This window comes from Canis aureus, chromosome 13, assembly GCF_053574225.1.
Source record: "Canis aureus isolate CA01 chromosome 13, VMU_Caureus_v.1.0, whole genome shotgun sequence".
In the NCBI taxonomy this organism is placed as follows: Eukaryota; Metazoa; Chordata; class Mammalia; order Carnivora; family Canidae; genus Canis; species Canis aureus.
This window is the reverse complement of record NC_135623.1, coordinates 13572232-13597508: the sequence shown is the minus strand read 5'-3', so window position 1 is coordinate 13597508 and position 25277 is coordinate 13572232. Positions and strand designations below refer to the sequence as shown.

The window sequence follows — 25277 nt, the reverse complement described above, 5'->3', positions numbered from 1 at the left end:
GTGGGTATTCAGGTGCCCCTTTTTTTATGGCATTTTAAATGGTAAAATTTCATTTTCTAGTTGTTTGTTTCCATTATAAATATAGAAATATGACTTTTGTATGTTGGTTTTGAAGACAGTACCCTTGCTAAATTCATTCATTAATTCTAATAGTTTTTCCAATTTGTAGCTATTTTCTACGGTTTCAACTATCTAGAGAATAAAGACAAACTTATATTTTCCTTTCTAAACATATAATTTTCATCTTATTCTGTTGCCTTAATAAAAATAGTGGTATCGGGCATCAGTATCTTCTTCCTGCTATGTTGTTTTCAATATAAGATCATTAAATATTAAATTTGGTTTAGAATTTTTGCAGCTACCTGTGGGGGATTAATTACGGCAAATTCTTTGCAACTTCTTTCATCAAGAAAGGGAGTCTATTTCCTTATCCCTTGTTTCTTGGTTGGCTTCGTGAGTTATTTTGACTGACAGAATGTGACAGAAGTGATATCCTATAAATTCCCAAGAGTGGGTCTCAATAGTCTTTGCTGCTTCTGCTTTGACTTTCTTGGGAACATTCTCACCATCATGTCAAGATCAGATGGGCTAAACACTGAATGATGGAAGATCAGGTGTAGAGCAGTCAGCACCAGGGCCACATACATATGAGTGGAATCATTTTGGATCCTTCAGGTTGATAGATGACGGCAGTCTCATGAGCGGGCCCAGGCAAGATAAGCAGAAGAATTACCTAGCTAAGCCCAAATTATAGCGTCATAAATGAATGAAGGGTTATTTAGCAGGAGAGAACTGTTGCAGAAGAGATATCTAGAAATGGAGACCGCCAGAACTAAAATCTAAAACACGTGACATCAACTTTGGGACCAGGCAGCCAGCAGAGTTTGGAAAGACAGCAGGAGTCTGTTAGTGGAGGCTGAAAGAGCAGTGAGGAAATTGTTATTGGAGGTTGGAGAAAGACCAGCTAGTGTCATGCAGTGGCAAAATGTTCTGCAGCCCTGCTGCTGATAATAACGTGGAAAATTAAAAAATGTAATTAGTGAACTTGTGGATCCAGTTTAGGAGATTTCCAGGCTGAATATTAAAAGTGCTTATTTTAAATAAATAAATAAAAATAAAAAAATAAAAATGCTTATTTATTTTAGTCACCTATGATAAGATTTTGCAAAAGATAAACAAGCTGAAGAAGGAACTTGTGTTTTCAAGCAGAAATTAGACAAAACGTGAAGGGCCCAGGACAGTCTCTCCAGCTAGCTAAATATCAGCAAAATAAACAAATCTCGGAAGAAAAGTCACGTATAGGACATTAAGGTAAAATGTGGCCTCAAGGTCAACAACTCAAGAGTGCAGCTGTAAGACATCAAAAGGAGTTAAACAGTGCCTCATAGACCCTCTTATCTAGACTGAAGGGCTTCTAAGAAACACAAGGGCCTTGTGCCATAGCAATCTGACACATACCCAGAGGAGAGAGAGTTTTGTCCCACAAAGAAGAAAGGATGTGGTTTGGGAGCCACAGAGTGAATCTATATCTCTTCAGTAAGACCCACAAAGCATTTGCCAAACCAAAACCTTAGACCAAAAGGATCACGGACAGCTTGAAAGGAAAGAGATCCTTACAGAAGCTGAGAAAGGTATGAGATGCAAATATGGACCATTTCTTATGGAAAATAAAAGTTCCTCAGGGGAGGAAGCCATGAGCCCAGAGGGAAGAAGCAAAAGCCTCTGAAGAAAATGGATTATGAAACCATTCCCAGGGAACAAAACAATCAAAGAACATCCCTTGTCATTGGAGTAGGAGAATCTGACCACAGGTGCCCAGGTAGTGAATTACTATGGATCAGTAACTGTTACATGCTTTCTGTTCTTCCTCTTTTTGAACAAGAGCCTTCATTGGAGTCATTATGTCTCTGTATCAGGTGTTTTGGGTGTATGGGGAACAGGGAGCAAGGGGACCAGATGACTTGACTTTTTAGTCCACAGGTCTTTGGATTGAAAAAGTTGTAGCTGAGCAGATGCACCAAATGAACTACACCAGAGGAGCTGCTTCTTCATAGGCCCGATTCAGAGGGTGAGAGCCTGGACTTTGACCCAATGCCTAATGATTTGAGGCTTTTGGTTGAGGACATGAGTGTATTTTGATTCGGAAAGGACATGAATTGTTTTGTCCAGAAGGCAGACTATAAGAGATTGTTTCCAAAGTTGGTCACCAACAACTCCTCCTCGCTCCGTATGTGTCTGAGGCTTCTACTATCAAGAAGTGGAGTCAGTTTCCCTGCTGCTTGAATCGGGGCTGGCCTGCCCACTTATTTGGATCAATAAATTGCAGGGGAGTGACAGTGTGACAGTTACAGGTGTAGGCTTTAAGAGAACTGGCAGCTTCTGCCTTAGTTCTCTCGAAGCCACCATCATGTGAACAGGTGTGGCCAGCCAACTGGAGAGACCACACCAAGAGGAGGAGGGAAGTCCCTGAGCTTCCCTGCCAAAGTCTCAGGGATGTGGGTGAAGTTCTCTTGGGCATTCCAGCCGGATTCCTAGATGAAAACGTCAACGTGCAGAATAACTCCCCAGCTGAACCCAACCAAACACAGAATCATGAGAAATAACAAATCGTTGCTTTAGGCCACAGTGTTTTGGAGTGGTTTGCTACTAACAATAGATAACTAACACACTAAAATAGTTTACATGTTTTATATTTTTTTATTTTATTTATTTTTTATTTTTTTATGTTTTTTATTTTTTTATTACATGCTATTAGGAACTCCTTTGCAGAAAGTATGTCTTGTTTCAAGAATCCTTACTGTAAAAAAAAAAAAAAAAAGAATCCTTACTGTATACTGCTATTTCAGATTCCCGGTTGCAATATTGTGACCTGTTTAGAGTACAGATTTATTGTTTACCGCTCTTTCTTTTCCTTTCCCTTTTCTCTACCTTGAAAAGTAGAGTATCTTAATTATTTTCCTCAGATGAAGTTATGGATGATATATATTTTTTGAATCCCTATGTGTTGAAGACTATTTTTGTAACAAAGAAACCCCAAAATGCAATACCTCAAATAAACTGAGGTTTAGGGGTGCTTGGGTGGTTTAGTTGTTTAAGCTTCTGCCTTCAGCTCAGGTCACCATCTGAAGGTCCTGGGATCAAGCCCTGCGCTCAGCAGGGAGTCTGCTTCTCCCTCTACCCTCCTCCCTTGCTTGTGTGCTCTCTCCCTCTCTCTCTCTCAAATAAATAAAATCTTAAAAAATTAAAAAAACTGAAGTTTATCTTTCTTTCATATCACTGTTTGAGGCACGTGTTCTAGGTCATCAGCTGTTGTGCTTCTACATCATCATTTATGAAGACAAGATTCTCCCATCTTGTTTCTCCCATCATTGAAACTGGTCGCAGGCACATTTTCCAGAGAGTATGAAGGAGGCACACATGGGTCTTAGGTTGCTGGGCTCGGAAATGACGCATAAGACTCCGAGTACACATTATTAGAGATTTTTGTCCACATGACCATTGAAGCCAGGGGAGGGTGCAATGAGGAGAGAATAGCATCACGTTCCAGGCTATAATTATAATCCCACAGTAAAAATGACATAATTGGTCATGAGGTGTTGCCAAATCAAAACCAAAGTTGCTGGGAAGTGATAGGCAGCTTTCCAGCTCACGAGCACAGTGCAGACGGATGAGTAGTAAGTGCAGAAAATCCTAAATGAAACATGAAAAAGAACACTTACTTACAAAGGAAAGAGAATTAGACCAGCTTTGGACTTCTCATCTGCAATACTATGACAGAAACTAAAATCCAAGAATGTTCTACATGGCCGAGACATTTGCCAGGGCCAAATAATGACATTTCTGGAAATACTGTGCAAGATGTGGTGTGGATTGCTAACTTTCTAGTGCATTTCAGTCTTTTCTTTAATGAATAAATCTATCAGTCATCAGCAGACCAGGCCTTCTCCACCTCCGCCCTTCTCAGGACTGCCTGGGCCGCTCCTGGGAAGAGGAAGCCCCATAGCTTACCTCGGCCTGGAGGCAGTGGAGGAAGTGTGTATAAATTTGGGCCAATGAGGGATCCCTGGGTGGCTGAGCACTGAGCATCTGCCTTTGGCCCAGGGCGTGACCCCAGGGTCCTGGGATGAGGTCCTGGGATCAGTCCCACATCGGTCTCCCCGCGTGGAGCCTGCTTCTCCCTCTGTCTGTGTCTCTGCTTCTCTCTGTGTCTCATGAATAAAAAAAATAAAATCTTTTTTTAAAAAATCAATTAAAAAAAAAAGAATCCGTGTTGCGCACTGCAAAGGGGCTCTTCAATCTCTGCACACCTTTTGAGATAAGGAGTTAACTCCTCCTTCACAGCTCCTTTCACAGTGGACAGCTCTGCCTTCAGGAAGGTTTTGATCGTAAACCCTGGCTGGGCCCTAGGAAGGGAGTCCCCTTCTCCCTCTTCTGTCCTTGCCCCCACTTACATAATTCACCCTGGGGTACCACCCTTCTTTTGCTCAATCACGGTACCAAAAGTTATCAAGCACTATTGAGCCAGAGCCGGTGCTAAGCACTGGAGACATAGAGATGAATTTTAGCTTTTAAAGTTCATGTGCTAGAGGGGAGACAGACATGGAAAAACCATTAACAAGAATTAGAAGCCAGTGAGTAATGGGGCTGGGGAGGAAGAGAAGTGGCTTTCAGGAGAGACTCCCTGAAGGAGAAGACACCTGAGCTGAGTGGGGACAGTCAGGCCTAGGACCCCTGAAGTCAGTGCTGCCTCCTCTACCCACACACCCTCCAGCTGTGTCCCAGCTCCTCAATCCCACCTCCTGCGTGTCCCGGAAATGCAGAGAGGAGAAAACCGGCCTGGACATCCCTGAGGCCAGGTCAGCATGGCACAGAGTCACAGGCAAGGGTGGGAGGTGCCGCCCCGTGAACGCAGCCGCCCATCGACTGCTCCATGGGGTCCAGCCCTGCATGGGATTCCCCTCTGGCAGAGGCTCAGAGGAGGCTCAGAGGAGGCGATGGGCCCCCCTGCTCACAGAGAGAACCTCACAGGACAGTGGCTGTAAGAGAACCTTACAGGACAGTGGCTACCCAGGAGGCAGCCTGAAGCCCTGGCTCTCATGAGGGTCTAGACCCCTGCCCCAGAGAGTAGGAAAGGCCATGGGCCTGGCCTGGCTGAGCAGCTCTTGCCCCCAGGGCCCCTGCTATGGGCTTGGACTCCTAACTACTGCTCTCCCGCATACGTGTGCCAGCATCCTGGGAACTAGGGCGCACCTTAGACTCTGGTTACCTCAGCCCAGCTCAACTCTAGTCATAGATTCTTAGACTAGAGAAGGCTCCGGGGCACTAAGGAAGAAGGAAGGAAGCAAACGAATCCCTTCTGTACCAGGCACTACACACGATGCTTTACGCAGATCAATCCTTCGATACCACAAAATTTCAATTTTGGCATGATCGTAGGAAAGGATACACTTCAGACTGTTAACACTCACCTGGGATGTGTAAACTATTAGAAGATTTTGTTTCAGTCTTATACAATAATGTATTATCAGAAATACAATATTTCTAGCTGCCAAAATATCTGTGTTTTGATACATAGATATATCTTATGTCTCCCCCCGCTTTTTTGTTTTTTTAATGTAAAGGGTCAGTCATTAACATTTAAGTACTGACTTCTATTCACCCTCTCATTCTTCCTCAGTTGAGGCAGGGACTTCTCTAAATGGACGGTTTAGTCGGAGAAACTGTGCAGTTTAGCCCCTTCTGCTTTTCTCTCTACGTGAAAGCAAGTTGTCAACAGGGATCTAGTTTTCCTTGGCTCTCTTCTGCTCTAAGTCTCACAGGGGCAGGCCTGCCAGGTAGGGAGTCTCTACCCTCCAACCTAGCCTTTTCCAGTAATGAAGGTGATAGATACCTTTATTTGCCATTTCCCGAGTCTCATTTCTCAATTGGTTTAGAAGTTAGTGGGGAGGAGGAATGCTAATTACTGGGCCTCCTTCAAACTCCCACTAGTACAGTGGAAAGAACCCTGAATCAGGAGATATAAAGTCAAGTCAGTAAAATCCTAGGTCTGCCATTTATGAGTTGTGCCCTTGGGCAAATCACTTACCACTTAAGATCTCAATTAAGATGAAAGAGTCTACATTCTTGATTATAAGCAACAGGAACCAGGTCTGGTTGTTTTATCTTTGTTTTTAATTTTAATTCCAGTGTAGTTAATGTACAGTGTTATTTTCAGGTGTACACCATAGTGATTCAGCAGTTCCATATATTATTATATAATATATAATATATATTATTCAGTGCTCATCAAGATAAGTGGACCCTCCCCTTCCTCCTTCTCCTTCTCTTCCCCCTCCCCTTCTTTCTTGAGTAGGCTCCATGCCCAATACGGGCCTTGAACTCATGACCCTGAGATCAATAGTCACATGCACTAACAACTAAGCCAGTCAGGGACCCCGGGTCTGGTTGTTTTAAGGCAAAAAGGGGAAATATGATTGCTTGCAGAATGATGAGAAGGGGTGCCTCGCTGGCTCAGCAGGTTAAGCAGTTGCCTTCCACTCAGGCCATGATCCAGGGGTCCTGGGACCCAGCCCCACATCAGGCTCCCTGCTCAGTGGGGAGTCTGCTTCTCTTTCTCCTCCCTGCCTGTGCTCTCTCTCACTATCTCTGTCTCTGTGTCTCTCTTCTTTCTCAAATAAATAAATTTAATCTTAAAAAAGAAAAAAGAAGCTCTAGGAAAAGGTTTAGGCAATGGACAAAAGGAGGGACCTCCCAAGATCTGTCAGCAAGAATAGCTTAATCCATGTCACTGATGTTGTTAAAATAAACTTGATGCCAAGCATTCTGTCTTTGAATCTGGGCAAGCTAAATGCTAAGACAACCTCCCAAATAACAGAGGTTCTACGTTGTGAGAGTTTATTTCTGTCTCACACATTCTGTCTCACACAATAGTCCAACGTGCGCGCTCCCGGTCTAGGGGCTTTTCTGGGCCGCTCTCCTCCAGGCATTGCCTCAGGGACCCATGATCCTTCCCTGTGTGTCTCTGTCCTCTTCTCTAGGAGTTTTCTCCACTCAGCCAGTGGTTGTGGAAAAAGAGGGCAAAGATCACACGTGGGAGGTTTATCCAAGTTTATCCAGGTCAGTTCTACACGTTGGGCATCGTTTCTATGTTCCACTGTCCAGAACTCGAGTCACATGGCTGCACCTAACTGCAAGGAAAATGTAGGACACCTGTATGCCCAGGAGGGTAAAGAAGATGAGGTTTGAGGAACATTGGAAAGTCACTGTCACAACATCACTTGAACAAGATTCAAAGTTCTGAGAATGATCATCTGATTGGCCAAGTTCAGGTTACACGCTAAGCTACTGGGCATATCAGGGAGGAAATAAGGAAAGAATCTCTCTCTCTCTCTCTCTCCCTCTCTCTATTCTTCTATGAGAGGAAGCAAATAGAGAAATTGTCTTCAGTTACAATGGAGAATTTCTCTAAAAGGGAGATCAGGATCCTTCAAAAGAAAGGGAGAATTGGATGCTAGGTAGCCAAAAATGACAAATGCCTATTGTATTTGCAATCTGCATGGATTACACAAGAAAGTCTCTAAAGGCTTTTTCAGCTTTAATAGTTTATAATTCAGATGCAAGAACTAAAAAAATGTATAGCTATCCAAAGATTTCTGTTAAGAGCAATAGTCCTCCAAGTCCTGAGGGCATTCCTGACTCTCAGAAGAGCAAATAATTCATAGAACAATTCGTCAATGCATGGGACAGCATTAGTGCCCAATGGAATCTATAGTCTAAGAAAAGTATGATTCAATAACATAACATGTTAAAATGGAAAATAGGGATGCCTGGGTGGCTCAGCGGTTAAGCATCTGCCTTCAGCTCAGGGCGTGATCCTGGAGTCTGGGGATCGAGTCCCACATTGGGCTCCTTGCATGGAGCCTGCTTCTCCCTCTGCCTCTCTCTCTGTGTTTCTCATGAATAAATAAATAAAATCTTTAAAAATAATAATAAATAAATAAAATGGAAAATAGCACTGCAAGATCATGACCTTGAATTTTTTTCCCCATGTCTGTCACTACTGAAAGAGGCCTAATATTTTGGTCCCACATTTTACTCTCATATATCCCTAACACCTAAATTTGATTTTTAGTAGTTTTATCCACTAAAAGTATCTGGAATTCATTGCAGAGTAGCTGATTATATGGGGCAGGGGGAAAAAATAGTATGACTTTAAAGAACATTCTGTTATATATAGCAAGAAAGAAGGGATGTTTCAAGGATGTCAGGGACAGAGCTAAAAGGACAAAGCCTAGAGATGTACCTACAGGTGAAGTTGTAATAATTTAATTTTAAAATGTCATAATTAGAATGAATTGGAATAAGTCAAATCTACAAAGGCTATGCATTCACACTAAGACTCAAATGAGAGAAGTAAACAAAAAATATAACTTTAAGCAAACAAAAAAAATTAATACAATAGATGGACAAACACAATATATGTTTTTTAATAATAAGTTGTATGAGGGTGCCTGGGTGGCTCAGTGGTTGAGCGTCTGCCTTTGGCTCAGGGCGTGATCCCAGGATCCTGGGATCGAGTCCTACACTGGACTCCCAGTGACTAGCCTGCTTCTCCCTCTGCCTGTGTCTCTGCCTCTCTCTCTCTGGTCTCACATGAATAAATAAATAAAATATTTAAAAAAAAAGAAATAATGAGTTATATGTGTGTCTTTGAGTGCACAGGTGTGAGTGCATGTGTATTTTTTCCTACTGTAAAGGGTGTGTTGACTTAAGTATACTCACATATATAATTTACCTATATTTATGTTTCATATATGAACAAGCAGATAAAAAGGAACCAAAAGGTAGGAGGAAGGATCCATCAATACTAGTAATTTTGTAAAATTATCACAACCAGATAGAAGGGGAGTCTGTCAATTATTCAGCACCAGATTTACAATAAGCAAGTAAGAATAGATTTGAAAAGCTATTCTAAGAATGAGAAGGGTGAATCAATCTTCCATCTCTCAGGAGATAAAAAAATGAAATGGCCCTCCTAATTACTGTAAAATACTAGTGATAAGTCCATAAGTTTTTAAGCAGATCAATGCTATATAATGGCAAGATGATTGATCAAGAACTGTTGGTCTTGCAAAACTTAGAGCTTAAATCATTACCAAGACACACTAAGTTTCAGAAATTAGAAACCATAAGGAAGACAGAATTACAAATCCTGTGGTATTTAAAAACTATTACTATTACAGGGGCACCCGGGTAGCTCAGTCAGTTAAGTGTCTGCCTTCAACTCAGGTCATGATCCCGGGGACTTGGGATCAAGCCCCACGTGGGCTTCCACTTCCTCTGCCTCTCCTCTCTGCTTGTGCTTCTCTCTCTCTGTCTCTCTCAAATAAATAAAATCTTTTTAAAAAATGCTACTACTGGGATCCCTGGGTGGCGCAGCGGTTTGGCGCCTGCCTTTGGCCCAGGGCGCGATCCTGGAGACCTGGGATCGAATCCCACATCGGGCTCCCGGTGCATGGAGCCTGCTTCTCCCTCTGCCTGTGTCTCTGCCTCTCTCTCTCTCTCTCTGTGACTATCATAAATAAATAAAAATTTTAAAAAAAAATGCTACTACTGAAACCCTAAGAAGATATTGAAATAAACACAAGTATAATCTTAAGAAGTGGGTGGCTCAGGGGTTTAGCGCTACTTTCAGCCCAGGGCGTGATCCTGGAGACACGAAATCGAGTCCCACGTCGGGCTCCCTGCATGGAGCCTGCTTCTCCCTCTATGTCTCTGCCTCTCTCTCTTTCTGTCTCTCACGAATAAATAAATGAAATCTTTTTAAAAACATCTTAAAGGATCACTGGGTGGCGCAACGGTTTAGCGCCTGCCTTTGGCCCAGGGCGCGATCCTGGAGACCCGGAATCGAATCCCACGTCAGGGCTCCCGGTGCATGAAGCCTACTTCTCCCTCTGCCTGTGTCTCTGCCTCTCTCTCTCTCTCTCTGTGTGTGACTATCATAAATAAATAAAAAATCTTAAGAAGTATAAAAGCAGTGCAAAAATAATGCACTCATATTCAACCCATGGCATTGAATTAGATTACAAGCATAGTTGATTTTGTAATTTTTGTATTTGTGCATACTTTGCTGATTGTTTAAGGTATATGAGATATTCAAAACTACCAGCCATATTATATTTGTGATTCCAGCTTAAATTGTTTAAGGGAATTAAATTAGTCAAATGTATATTATATATTTAACGATCAAGAAAAATGATTCCAACATTTCGTTTGTTAGAAATATGATTTTGGGGTTCCTGGGTGGCTCCGTTGGTTAAAGCATCTGACTTTTTTTTTTTAAGATTTTATTTATTTATTCATGAGAGACACACACAGAGAGAGAGACAGAGACAGAGGCGGAGACAGAGGCAGACTCCCTGCGGGGAGCCCAATGTGGGACTCAATCCCAGGACCCCAGGATCACGCCCTGGGCCAATGGCAGATGCTCAGATGCTAAGCCACTCAGGCATTCCAAAGCATCTAACTCTTGATTTCAGTTCAGGTCATGATCTCGGGTGGGGGTCGTGGGATTGAGCCGCAGGTTGGGCTCCGCACTTATCAGGCAATCTGCTTGATATTAGGTTCTCCCTCTCCCTGTGCTCCTCCCAGCCTCTCTCTCTCTCTCTCTCTCTCTCTCTCTTTCCCTCTGTCAAATAAATAAATGAAATCTTTAAAAAATATACATATATTTCCCTTTGGGTAGCCCACAGCATCTCAGACTCAACATATCTAAAATTGAACCCATTATTTGCCCCAGTGCCCCACTCCTTCAACAGCTCACCTCCCTCTTTCCTGTGTTCCCTCTTAGAATAATACCCCCATCCACCAGGATGTGACAATGAGAAATAGAAACAAAGATATTCTGAAGCATAAAGGAGACATTCACACATCCCTTCACTAAACAAACATTTATGGAGGAGGACTCCTTGCCCAGTATTGTGTTAAGTACTAAGGAGATGAGCTGTGAGAGACAAAGACCTACAGTTCCAGAAACAGAGAAAGCGCATGTCAGGCAGAGATGCAGAGAAAGACCTACACAGAAAGTTTCATTTCAACTTGCATGTTTGATAACCAGAAAAAAGTATATAAATATATATAAGTAAATATATATTAAGTATATACTTTATATATATATATACAAGTATATATATATGTGTGTGTGTGTGAGTATATATATATATTTCAAATAGTTGTCCTAAGACATGACACATTATTCGGGTGCCTTTTAAAAATTTTCTTTAGTAGGGTACCTGGGTGGCTCCATTGGTTAAGTGTCTGATTTCGGCCCAGGTTATGATCTCAGGGTCCTAGGATGGAACCCAGGTCTGTCCAGCTCTCTGCTCAGCAGGGAAGCCTGCTTCTCCCTCTCCCTCGTGCTTGTGTTTTCTCTCTCCCTCGTGCTCCCTCTCTCGAATAAATAAATGAAATCTTATTTATTTATTTTTTAAATATTTTATTTATTTATTCATGAGAGACTCAGAGAGAGAGGCAGAGACAGAGAGAGAGAAGCAGGCTCCCCCCATGGAGCCCAATGTGGGACTCGATCCCTGAAATCCAGGATTTTGCCCTGAGCGGAAAGCAGAGCCCAACCACTGAGCCATCCAGGCGTTCTAATAAAATCTTTTTTAAAAATAATAAAATGAAATTTTCCTTTAGCATAAAGAAACTTGAAGAGGGAAAAGGGCTCAACAAGGAGACAAACAGAATTATGACTCATTCTTATTCTCTCCACCTGCAGATAGTTATTGGCAATTAGCTGTGTACTAATGACCTTGGGAAATCTCAAACTATTATTTCGGATCATTCTTTAACTCTTGATTTTTTTTCAATAAAGTTATGGGGCTTTTTTTTCCATTATAAAAGTGATACAGGTTATAGTTTGAGGGGAAATATATGAGAAGTCTTTTGGGGGGATTTAAAATACAAAGAACACAGTTGTGGGATTAATTCTCATTCTTTCTGAACTCTTACTCTTGGACCCAAAGTAGGACACTCTTAATGTTTAGGTGTTGTCCTAAGGGTATAAAGGCATTGATTTTGGATGAGCTCCTGGGGAATTATAGGACTATGATTCGACTATTGGGCCTGTCTCTTCAGATACTTAATCAAAAGTAGTAAGTCAAGGAACTAAGTTGGGGTCTGATGCTTCATCCAGAAGTAACAGGGATGAATTTTAGGGCATATTCAGGTATGAAGAAAATACCATTTTTCTCATAATTGAACTTAAACCCAAATCTGAAGCCTCCTCACACTATTACACTGGCAGAAAATTCAATCTCGGTCATCATTGGCATTCCCAAGAAGAAATCCACCAGAGGTATGTATAGGTGCCAGGGTGGGTCGCCCACCATTAAAGCATCAGGGAGGCTCTGCAGCGATTGGTTCAATAGTCCAGACTGGTTACCACAGAGATGGCTATTGCCCCAATCTGCACCAGGACCCATGGCTTTGAGGCATGAGGATCTTCATCGAGAATAAAAATCCTTATGCTCAAGGTCCAGCCCTCTCCCCTCAGTGCTGTCAAAGAACACGGTGCAGCTTCCCTGAAATCACACAACTGTAGATCTTCACCCCCTTCCTAGCCTTCTGAAATCTTTTCTTCCTTTTCTTTTTAAATTTTTTTTATTTATTTATGATAGTCACAGAGAGAGAGAGAGAGAGGCAGAGACACAGGCAAAGGGAGAAGCAGGCTCCATGCACCGGGAGCCCGATGTGGGATTCGATCCCGGGTCTCCAGAATCGCGCCCTGGGCCAAAGGCAGGCGCCAAACCGCTGTGCCACCCAGGGATCCCTCTTCCTTTTCTTTAAGGCACTTTCCTGTCTTCTCTCTCTTTCTCTCTCTCTCTCTCTCTCCCTGGATATTTTCATAATCTTTTCAAGTCAGGTTGAATTTTTACAAAACATAAGGCTGCTCTTGACTTCTAACAGCTTTGGGTCCTACCAAAACCCCTCTGTCAAAGATGCAAGGGAGGAAAGGTATATAATACAAATTAATGTCTCAAAAATTAGATAACTTCCCCATGAACAGTTTGCACACTCAATGGTAGTCCTCACCTGGAACTAGGATTCAATCTTTTTTATAGTGTTGCTTTTTCTCCCTTGGCTCCCTTGGTCTGATAATAATCAGATACACTCTGATATGGGATGTACACTGTGCTCCAGTTTCCTGAAGTTGTTACACAAAAGCTAAGGCTTATCTTTCACACATATATTTTATTTGTATAAGTCATTCATTTATTAGAAACAAGAATCTAGGGGATCCCTGGGTGGCGCAGCAGTTTAGTGCCTGCCTTTGGCCCAGGGCGCGATCCTGGACACCTGGGATCGAATCCCACGTCGGGCTCCCGGTGCATGGAGCCTGCTTCTCCCTCTGCCTATGTCTCTGCCTCTCTCTCTCTCTCTCTCTCTCTCTCTCTGTGTGTGACTATCATAAATAAATAAAAAATCATAAAAAAAGAAACAAGAATCTACATATCTTGAAGATTTAACTGCTTTATTTTGCTTGGACAAAGTTACATCAACTTAGAAAATATAATGCAAAAAAAAAAAGAAAAGAAAATGCATTTGTTGTCAGCAATTGCTCATGGATACACATTTACTAGACAAGACTTTGGGCTGCTAGTGACAGAAAACCAAATCAAAGAAGGTTAAATACATAGGGAATCTATTGGTTGGGGCGCCTGGGTCGCTCAGTGAGTTAAATGGCCAACTAGATTTCAGCTCAGGCCATGATCTCAGGGTCCCAGAATCAAGCCCCACTTGAGCTCTGCACTCACAGGGTGGTCTGCTTGAAGATTTTCTCTCTCCTTCTTTTCCTCCCCACCCCTACTGCCCCACTAGTACGCTCTCTCTCTCTCTCTCTCTCTAAAACAAATAAAACTTAAAAAAAGAGAGAATCTACCGGCTTACATAATATGGAAGTTCCAAGAGTTGGACATCACAAATGGATCAATCAGGGAAGGAAGGTGTCAAAATTATTATATGTTCTAGACTGGAATCAGAGTACTCCATCTTCCAGATATTATGACAAAGTCAGTGGTGGTCACTTGATAGCACCTCACGAGGATTTTTCTTCCACCCTATCAAGAAATACATTTTTTTAAAGATTTTATTTATTCATTCTGAGAGACAGACAGAGAGAGAGAGAGAGGCCAGAGACACAGGCAGAGGAAGAAGCAGGCTCCATGCAGGGACTGGATCCCGGTTCTGCAGGATCACACCGTGGGCTGAAGGCGACGCTAAACTGCTGAGCCACCCGGGCTGCCCAAGAAATACATATTTTTAAAGATTTTTATTTATTTTCTCATGAGAGACACACAGAGAGAGGCAGAGACATAGGCAAATGGAGGAGTAAGTTCCACGTTGGGGAGCCTGATGCGGGACTCAATCCCAGGACCCCGGGATCACAACCTGAGCCAAAGGCAGACACTCAACCACTGAGCCACCTAGGCGTCCCAAGAAATACACTTCTATATCTAGTGAAAATATCCTTCAAAAGTGGAGGTAAAATAAAGACGTTACTAGAGAAGAAAACCAAAATAACTTGTTGCTAACAGTCCTGTTCTAAAAGAATTGCTAAAGGAAGTTCTTCAGATAGAAGGGAAATGATACCTGAAAAAAATCGGGGAACATCAAGAATGAAAGAACAGAAATGGTAAGTATATGAGTAAACATAATAGACTGTTCTCCCCTTGAGTTCTTTTAAAAATATTTACTAGTCGACAGTGAAAATTATTAACACTGCCTGATGGGTTTGTGATTCTAATACATAAAAACAACCATAACAAGACAGTAGGGAGAGGATAAAGGGATTTATTTGGGGTAATAGTTCTACATTCCACTTGAAGTAGTAAAATATGATTCCAAGGGGATTATGAAAAGTTAGTTATGTTTATTGCAATCACTAGAGCAACTACTAAATAAATCATACCAAAAGATACGATCATTAATACAATAGTTAAATGAGATACTAGAAAGTGTTCTAATTAGCCAAAAGAAAGCAAGGAAAGGGAACAAAGAGCAAACAATAAAATGATATAGCTAATTACTATAGATTATATTAGGAAGGTAAGAATGACTGTTGGAAAAAAAAAAAAAAAGAATGACTGTTGGAGAAATTCAGTTGTTACCAATGTAGTATTCAGAATCACCCAAAGGTCTGAATTTAAGGTTAACCGTAGAGGACATTTAGGGACCCTGGCAGCAGGGGTCAGGAGGGCGTTTTGCCCTGGACATAGACTTTTGATAATAGCACAGGAAGTATTTTTTTAATAAATTTATTTTTTATTGGTGTAGCACAGGAAGTATTATATAGTCAAAGACGAGACTGCAATACATTCATCACTCAACTCTATAAATCTTCTATTATCCTGTTAATGATTTTAGGAATAGAATAATTATTTGATCCTATACTTTTCTGAGTGTTGAAATATTAAGTAGCCTTTAAAATATACCATACGAGCAGCCCAGGGGTTCAGCGGCTTAGCGCCGCCTTCAGCGCAGGGCGTGACCCTGGAGACCCAGGATCGAGTCCCGCGTCGGGCTCCCTGCATGGGGCCTGCTTCTCCCTCTGCCTGTCTCTGCCTGTCTCTCTATCATAAATAAATAAATAAAAATATTTTAAAAAATGAAATAACTCCCATTTCGAGGACGCAGAAATCGGGATTTACAGAGGTCGCTGACAGAGGTCGCTAACAGGCCCACCTGCCCCCGAGCCCAGCCCGCGAGGCTCAACCGTCGGGGTCAGCCCCGCCCCCTCCAGCGAGGGGCCCGGAGGCCCCGCCCCCCGGCTGCGCCGCGCAGGCTCAGCCGCAGAGCACGCCGGGAAGGGGCGGGGCCTGCGTGACCGTTCCGCGTCGAAGTCCCTCCGAGCCTCCTCGCGCGGCGAGCGTCCCTGAGAAAAATTAGTAAGCGTCCTCCGGCCGCCGCGGCGTCGGTGCCTCCCCGCGCGCCTCCCGCGAAGGGGCAGAGAGCGTGGCCGGTCGGCGGGAGGATGAGGCGTCCGGTCGGGTCGGGCCGGGCTCCCGGACACGGGTCCCTGCGAGCGGGTCCGCCATGTGCGGCCGGGCCCCTTCCCGCGGCCGCAGCGCGCCCGCGTGCCCCTCGCCGGCCTGCGCTCCCCGCCCCGCGGCCGCCGCGGGCCTCCCGGAGGGGCCGCCCGCGCACACCCACGCACGCCCGCGCACGCCCGCGCACGCCCGCAGCTCGCGGCCCCTACTGTAGTGCTTTTGCGGGAGACGCAGGCGGAGCGGCACGCACGCTCCTCTTGGGGACCCCGACGCGGTACTCGAACCTGGGTCTCCAGGGTCACGCTAACCCCTGGGCCCCCGGGCGGCCCCGAGACGCCGTAAAAAAAAAAAAAAAAAAGAATCACGGAAGTGCTCTTGCAACGAGGTGCTGCGCACGGAGCGTCCGCAGAAGGGGACTGACCCGTGCAGGAGTGTGGCTCGAAGCCGGGCCGTGGGGAAGGTGCGCGGCCGGCCCGGCGCCCAACTCTGTGGGCGGGAGCTGCAGCTCCGGGGGACGCCCGGCGGCCGCCGTGAGCCTCCTCGCGCCGTGCTCGGGCTTGCGCGGCCGCCTCGGGGGCCGGGGGTCGCGGGGGCCCGCGTCGGGCTCCCCGCGGGGAGCCTGCTTCTCCCTCCGCCTGGGTCTCAGGAATAAATAAATAGGATGTCTAAATATATATTTCTTTATTTGTGTTTATTATATATAGCATATTTTATGTTTCTTATATTTTTTATTTTTATAAAAATTATTTTTGTTTATATTTATTACATTTTATTTTTTAATTATTATGCTTATTACATTATTTTTATTGAATTATATTTATATTATACTTATATTTATGTTTTATATTATGTATATTATATTTTTATTTTTTACAAAATAATTTTATTTTTATTATATTTTATTTTTAATAGTTTGTTTTATTACATTATGTTTATATTTGTTGTTATATATATATTTTTATTATATATTTATTATATATAATGTATTATCATGAAATATTTTTGTTATATTTTTATTTTTAATGATTACTTCATTATTATATATGATATATTTTATTTGTTTATAAAAATAAAATTTATTTTTATTTATTTATATACTTTTATTATATTTTTTAATTTTTATATATATTATATTTTTATTTTTTATATTATTTATATTTTTATTTTTAATAGCTTATCTTATGTGCTATGCTTATTTATATTTTTATTATATTTTATAGAAATATTTCTATTATACATTTTTATTATATTTTTATTCTTAGTTATTTCATTATATATTTATTATGTATGATATATTTTTGTTTTTTATAAAAAATAAAATGTTTATTTTTATTTTTATATGCTCTTATATTTTTATTTTTAATAATTTATTATGTTATATTTATTATATATGCAATATATAATATATTTATTATATATATAATGAGAAATTTAAATTTTATAGCAAGATCTTTTTTTTTTTTTTTTTACTTTTTATTTACTTATGATAGGTACACAGTGAGAGAGAGAGGCAGAGACACAGGCAGAGGGAGAAGCAGGCTCCATGCACCGGGAGCCCGACGTGGGATTCGATCCTGAATCTTCAGGATCGCGCCCTGGGCCAAAGGCAGGCGCCAAACCGCTGCGCCACCCAGGGATCCCTATAGCAAGATCTATATTACATTCAGCCCCAGCAGCCTCAGGACCCAGCAGTTTGCCGTTTAGCTCGTAGGATGAGGCAAGAGCGTTTAGGGGAGTAGTTGCCCTTTGCTTGAAATAGTGATTTTTGTCCCCCAACCCGGGATTTTCTGTGCTGGAGCATATACACAGGTTGGAATCCAAAAAGAGCAGGTGAGAAGCTGTGAGCGTCCTCCTTAGTGTCACCGCTGCAGGGAGGGGAGGGGAGGTGGTGTGTGTGTGTGTGAAGTGTACTCCCCTAGATGGCAGGAAGGGCTATTTTTTGGATGCTTCAGAAGTCTCCAAAAATAGGTGACGCTTGGTATATTACACGGTTAACTGTATCTAATGATTTTTGTTTTAATTTTTAATTTTTTTTTAAGATTTTATTTATTTATCCATGAGAGACACAGCGAGAGAGACAGACACAGGCAGGGAGAAGCAGGCTCCCTGCAGGGAGCCGGATGCGAGGCTTGATCCCAGGACTCCAGGATTACACCCTGGGCCAAAAGCAGATGCTCAACTGCTGAACCACCCAGGCGTCCTTCTTTTTTATTTTTAAAAGTAGGTTTAAAAATATATATATATGAGTGAAATGTTTGCTGAACCCCAAAAGCTACTGATTTTGTCAGGCTCCCCGCAGGGAGCCTGCATCTCCCTCCACCTGTGTCTCTGCCTCTCTCTCTGTCTCTCATGAATAAATAAAATCTTTTAAAAAAAAAAAAGCGTAATGTATAAAGAAGTAGCTGTAATGCAAAGAAGTAAAAGGTTAGAGTATACCTGCTTCTAGACTGAGTCACTTTATTTTTGCTTGTGATGGTACCACATATTAATTACCGTAGCTTTATAGTTAAGTCCTCCAACTTTTTTTTTATATATTTTTTTTTTTACTTTTTTCTTTTTTGAGATTGTTTTAGCTTTCTGTTTATACACATTCCCTATGCATTAAATCCTCTTGCAAGTTCCACAAAAACTGAGATTTTGATCTGTAGCTCAATTTGGGGAAAACTGACTTAACAGTATTAAGTCAGTCAATGAGCGTGCTATATTTCTCCATTTATTTATATCTTCCTTAATTTCTCTCAGCATTGTTTGGTTTTTCAGTGTAGAGATCTTGACCTATTTCATTAGATATATTCATGCATTTGATGTTTTGTGATGCTTTAGAAAATGGTTGTTTTAAAATTTTTTTGATTGTTCAAGTAAAAAATGATTTTTGAATATTGGCCTTCCTAAATTTACTTAATAATTGGCAGTAATTACTTGGAGATCCTTTTGGATTTTCTTTTTTTCTTTTTTTTTTTTAATTTTTATTTATTTATGATAGTCACACACACAGAGAGAGGCAGAGACATAGGCAGAGGGAGAAGCAGGCTCCATGCACCTGGAGCCCAATGTGGGATTCAATCCCGGGTCTCCAGGATCGCGCCCTGGGCCAAAGGCAGGCGCTAAACCGCTGTGCCACCCAGGGATCCCTCTTTTTTTTTTTTTTTTTTATTTAAAGCAGTATGTTTGCTTCTCCCTTTCCAATCTTTACACCAAATTTCCGTTAAATATTTCACTTTAACTTAAGGAATTTTCTTTAGCATTTCTGCAGTATAGATTTGTTTGTGATAAATTCTCATTTTCATGTATCTGAAGGAAATATTGCACCTTTATTTTTTTTTCTTATTTTAAAGATTTTCCTTAGAGACACAGGCACAGGGAGAAGCAGGCTCCCTGTGGGGAGCCCAATGTGGGACTCAATCCTGGGCCCAGGGCCAAAGGCAGATGCTCAATCGCTGAGCCATCCAGGCATCGCTTACCTTTATTTTTGAAGGATATTTTTACTGACTAGAGGATACTTTAAGTAGTTTTTTTTTGGGGGGGGGGGTTGTTTTTTCCCATTACCTTAAAGACCCTCCATTGGCTTCTGGCCTTCATTGTTTCTGACAAGAAAACAGCCTTTATTCTTTTTTTTTTTTTCTTTTATTCTTATTTCTGTTTTCCTGTATGTCTTTTTTTTTTTTTTAAGCTATTTTTAAGAGTTTTTATCTTTAGTTTTCACCAGTATGACTCTGATATGCATAGGTTTGGTTTTTTTCTTTTATATTTACTGTATTTATTACTCATAGATCTTCTTGAATTGTGTGGTTTGATGTTTTTCTTCATTTGGAGGAAATTGGCCAGTAGTTTTTCAAATACTGCTTCTGTAGCCTTGTCTGTTTTCTCTTTCTGGAACTCTATTTACATCTGTGTTAACCTTTTTGCCAGTTTCCACATAGTGCTTACATTATTTGTATTTTTATTTTATTATGCATCATCAGTCTGAACTATTTTCTACTATTGATATAAAATGTATCTATTCTTAATTTCTCTATTTTCCAATTCTCCTATTTCTATGACTTCTTATTCCAGGGGTCTGCTAAACTTCTTCACCTTTTTTCTCTTATCCTCTCAAATGCATCAAAGTCCTAGCCTGATAATACCAATATGAATTACCTATAGGTCTGTTCTGTTGTCTTTTTTCTTTTTATTGGTTTTCAGTCAGTCTTATTTGGGGCTTTTTTTTTGAGGGTATACCCATACATTTTTATTGTATTGTGGATGACAAAATTTAAAGACTCTAGGTGCACTTCCTCCAGAGAGGGCTAAGTTCCTTATAAGCAGGCAGATAGTTCTAACAGATTACATTGATCCTGTTGAGGGTTAGCATTAGGACTTGTTGGGACTTTTTAGGGCTGATTTATTTTGGGTTGCCCTTTTTTCCAGGGACTGGTCTTTTCTCCTGGGATATGATCCTTACTCCTACCACATGGCCAACTGAAAGTCCAGATCTTTACCAAGCCCCCTCTACCTTTGCTGGGCTTAAATCTCAGCTTTGTTCTTAGCTCTGCAAAGCTACTGTAATCTCTGTTCAGCTCTTTAGACTCAATCTGCTATTTTCTGCTAGATTTTTTGATGTCATAATCCATAGATGTACATTTGGAGATCAGCTAAAAAGTGGAGAAGGAGGTATTTGTGTGCAAATTGGGAGGCTTATTTCTCCTTGGTTCCCACATCTCCTTTGTGCCTCAGGAGCTCCACCTGCTTTGGCAACCCAAAACTCCCATCTCCTTAGCTCAATGTGCTGCTGTTTTCCTCTACTCTGTTCTGGAAAGTGTCCTCAGGACAGATAAAATTAAAGCCTGTTATTTTTATCTGTTATGCCTAGATTTATCAGTCTCGTTTTTTTAAACATTCTCTACACCCAACATGAGGCTTGAATTCATGACCCTTAAGATCAAGAGTTTTGTGCCAACCGAGCAAGTAAGGCACCCCTAGATTTGTCAGTCTTATTTTTAATTCTTGCCAATCGGATAAAATTTGGAACAGAGTTGGTTTAGAAGCTGAATAGGGTTTGAATAAGCAAAAATGACTTTACAGGTAGAGCAGTATAAGCACAGTTATAGTGGGGAAGAATTAAAAGATTAAGGGCGAAGCAACTTGAAGCATCAATATTGTAGTAATTTTCCAGGAGGAAAGCTACATACATTCTCTCTGGAGATCTGTTTGTGTGTCTGGAAATAATTCCTGATAGCTTGTAATTTCTTTGCAGTCTCAAGTTTTACTTTAAAAATTGTGAATTTTGAGGGGCGCCTTGGTGGCTTAGTCAGTTAAGCGACTGCCTTTGGCTCAGGTGGTGGTATCAGGATCCTGGGATCAAGCCTGAGTTGGGCTCCCAGCTCAGTAGGGAGTCTGCTTCTCCCTCTGTCTCTGTGCGCGCGCGCTCGCTCGCTCTCTCTCTTTCTCTCTTTCACTGTCAAGTAAATAAATAAAAATTTTTTTAATTAATGTGAATTTTATTCTCTGCTCCATGTTATCCCTCTTTGGTTTAAATTAAAATATTTTAATTGGTTATTACCTAGTAGTATTAACCAGTAGGAACCTGTGCCACATTAATACTCCAACATACATGGGTTAGCCCTAGTTGGGAAAGATAGGTGAAAGACTATATTAAAAAAGTTTCATTGTGTCTTGGTGGCTCAGTCAGAGGAGCATGCAACTCTTGATCTCAGGGTCATTAGTTCAAGCCCCACATTGGGTGTAGATTTTTACAAAAATCTTTTTTAAAAAAATTTTTTTAAGTTTATTCATTTAAGTAATCTCTACACCCAGTGTGGAATTCAAAACTCACCACCTGGAGATCAAGAGTCTCTTATTCCTCTGAGCAAGCCAGGCACCCCAAAAATAAAATCTTTTAGGGTTTTTAATGTGCATCTTGTTGGAAAAGAAAGTACTAGATTTGTTATTCGTATATGTTTTTTGCTCTTTTGCTTTTTCTAATAGCTGAAGAAATGTTACATACTGTTCTTCCTTGCTTCAGAGACCTAATTTAGATTAATTAATTACACTTTGAGGGTGCTTTCCATTATTTGCCTATTTGTGTGATGACTGACATTTGAAGGGATTCCAAGATGCAAAAGCTCATAGATGCGTTGTGGGTTTTTGTTGTTGTTTTTTTTTTTTTTCTTTAAGATGTGTTGTTTTTAATTGATTTTTAGACTTGCATATTTTCTTTTGAGTGAATGACAGTCTAGTAGTCAATTTTCCGTGAGTTTTGCTTTGCTCTGGTTATTTGGAGTGCTTAAGTAGGCTGCACAGAAGCCGTCTGAGCTTTTACTGCACTTCACAGTCAGGTCTTATTCATTTAATTTTCTGCTCTGGGATAGGGACTTTGAATTAAAGCTACCAGAAAAGTGGGGGAAAGACCAAAGATGAGAGAAAAGAAGATAGAAGGAACCAGTTTGTCCTGGAAAAAGAGACCTTGAGGCTGAGCAATCAAAAGGCACTTGTGATTCCTCAAAAGACATAAAATGGGATTATATTTTAAGCCTGAATGTACAACAATCTTTTATATTTTGATTTGGGACTTTAACTATCTTATATAGTTCCCAAAAAGGAATCCATTCATGGGGGTAGAGAGTAGGAGACAGGCATGAGGTGTAATTGGAAAATAGATTCAGGGCAGCCCCGGTGGCACAGCGGTTTAGCACCACCTGCAGCCCTGGGTGTGATCCTGGAGACCTGGGATCAAGTCCCACATCGGGCTTCCTGCATGGAGCCTGCTTCTCCCTCTGCCTGTGTCTCTGCCTCTCTCTTCGCTCTCTCTGAATGAATAAATAAATCTTTAAAAAAAAAAAAAAAAGGAAAATAGATTCAAAATCTATTTAGAAGGTATATTTGATCCACTTTGGTGATTAAATGTGGGGACTTTGGGAGAAGAGGAATTTAGGACTACCCCTAGATTTCTGGCATGGGAAATTGGGTATAGAGCCATTTTATCAAAAAAGGGAACATGTGTAAAGCAGGTTTACAGGAATACTATAAGAATATAGTTTTAAATCTCTTGAATTAAAAAAAAAAGAAAAAAATCTCTTGAATTTGAGGGACCTGTGGAGCATCTAAGTGGAGATATTTAGTAGGCCATTAGATATATGGGCTGGAGCTCAGAAATGTAAGGCGAAATCAGCCTAAAAATGATAATTGAATCCAAGGTTGTGCCCACAGAGCAAATGAGAAAGAGTCCTGTGGAATTGAAGGAACAAAAAAAAAATTTGTTTTAAGACTTTATTTATTTGAGAACATGCACAAAAGAGAGCATGAGTGAGGGGTGGGGAGAGGGAGAGGCAGACTCCTCGCTAAGCAGGGAGCTTGACTTGGGTCTTAATCCCAGGATCATGACCTGAGCTGAAAGCAGACCCCTAACTGACTGACCCACCCAGGCATCCCTGGAACACAAATAATTTAGAAGCAGGTGAAATAAATGTTTGAGAAGAAAACTGGCAAAGAGGTAGGAGGAGGAAGGAATATGTTTTGGAGTCATAGGACTCAAGGAAGTGGAGAGTTTCAAGGATGAGGAACAGGAGTGGTCAGAGAGAGGCCACTAGCTTTAAAAGTTGGACCCTTGAGTGTATTTGAATGTTTATATGTGAAGAACCAGTAAGGATGGAAAGAGGAGTTGAGGGAGATGAAGATAATAACTGGCTCTATAGGAGGGCATTGGCGGGGGAGAGGTAGTGACTACAGCTATTTGGATTAACCTTAGATAGAAGACTTTATGTTTTCTAAGACTAATAATTTAAAAGTAAGCGTGTGGGTTAATGAGTTTATGCTATAGGCAGGCCTGGGGGAATAGAAGTGAAGAAGATTAGTCCCAGAAGAAAGCGAGAAATATGTCCACCAGAGAATTACAAAGCGAAACTATGTTAGGGAATAGTGATGAAGGGAAGAAAGCCAGTGTTGGTACTGTGAAGGAACCTTGAGTCTAAGCTGTCTGAAGACCCGTTGTGCTTCCAGAAAATTACCATATTTAAAAGAACTAATGTTAAAATCAGACTCTCAATTCTTATTTTATTTTAGGAACCTGGACACTATTCCCCAAAGAAGAATTTCATTAGTTTGGAACTGGAGGATTCCTTTGCATCAGATACTAAGATGAAAGAATCGCCAATAGATGGTGAATGTGACAAAGCAGTGGCACCACAAATGGGGCGGGTAGATGAAATTAAGACTGAACCTGACAGTGCTCAGGTAAATATTCTATTTTCTTTTTTCTAGAACAGCATTTAATTGTACATTTCAGTTATGCAAGATGCTAGTTTACTGGTTGAAAACCTTAAATCTTTATCTTCCCCGAAGTAGTTGGTCACATAATATAAGGCATATGGTGTGAAATGCCATCCCAACTCTATATAAGAAAATGATTTGAGAAAAGAATGGATATTTGTTTGTTTTTTGTTTGTTTGTTTTTTAATTTTGTTTATTTATTCATGAGACACAGAGAGAGAGAGGGGGCGGCAGAGGGAGAAGCAGGCTCCATGCAGGGAGCCCAATATGGGACTCGATTCCGGGACTCCAGGATCATACCCCGGGCTGGAGGCGGCGCTAAACCGCTGAGCCACCCAGGGCTGCCCAAGAATGGATGTTTGGCATGGGGTTTTGTTGTTTTTTGTTTTGGGGTTTTTTGTTTTTGTTTTTTTTTTTTTATATATATTTATTCATGAGAGACAGAGAGAGGCAGAGACACAGGCAGAGGAAGAAGCAGACCCCATGCAAGGAGCCCGACGTGGGACTTGAACCCAGGAATCTAGGATCACGCCCTGAGCTAAAGGCAGGCGCTCAACCGCTGAGCCACCCAGGCCTCCACCCAGGCCTCCCGGCATTTGGTTTTGGATTGATAAAAGGATTGCTTAGGAAATTATGGGTCTAGCTAAGGTTAACACATTTTTGTTTTCATTTTTCTTAACTTAAAACAGTATGGCTAACTAATTGTATGTAATTATTAGAATTTTTTCTTTGTAATTATTTTACCCAAATTAATTTCATGTTTTTTCTTAAACTTTTTCACACATATTATGTCCTAAAAAATCTATAAATAATAAACTGACTCAAGCCATGAATGTTCTGTGAGTAGTGCCAAATTTCTTTAGACTGTTTATATATGAGCCAGCTGAAATTTCTAATGAAACAAAAAGTGAATTCAGTTTTAATTTATTTCTAGTATTCTGTTTAGAAATAGCCTAAAGTAAATCAGTGTTAAGTAGGGATATG

The 25277-nt window shown here is 41.2% G+C and overlaps 1 protein-coding gene across 6 annotated transcripts in view; it reads left to right on the top strand.

Annotated features, from left to right (window-relative positions):
* Nucleotides 1–15812: 15812 nt before the first annotated feature.
* ZMYM1 (zinc finger MYM-type containing 1) overlaps nt 15813–25277 on the top strand; it is a 33278-nt gene continuing 23813 nt past the window's right edge. For 3 of the 6 annotated variants that reach the window (XM_077844819.1, XM_077844815.1, XM_077844812.1), the window contains exons 1-2: nt 15813–15947; nt 24087–24257. In XM_077844819.1, the coding sequence (XP_077700945.1) occupies nt 24162–24257 (96 nt within the window). In that variant the 5' untranslated portion in view covers nt 15813–15947; nt 24087–24161. Of the gene's footprint in view, nt 15948–17534; nt 17880–24086; nt 24258–25277 lie in introns of those variants that run through there. The other 3 variants (XM_077844814.1, XM_077844816.1, XM_077844818.1) reach the window with 3 other exon arrangements.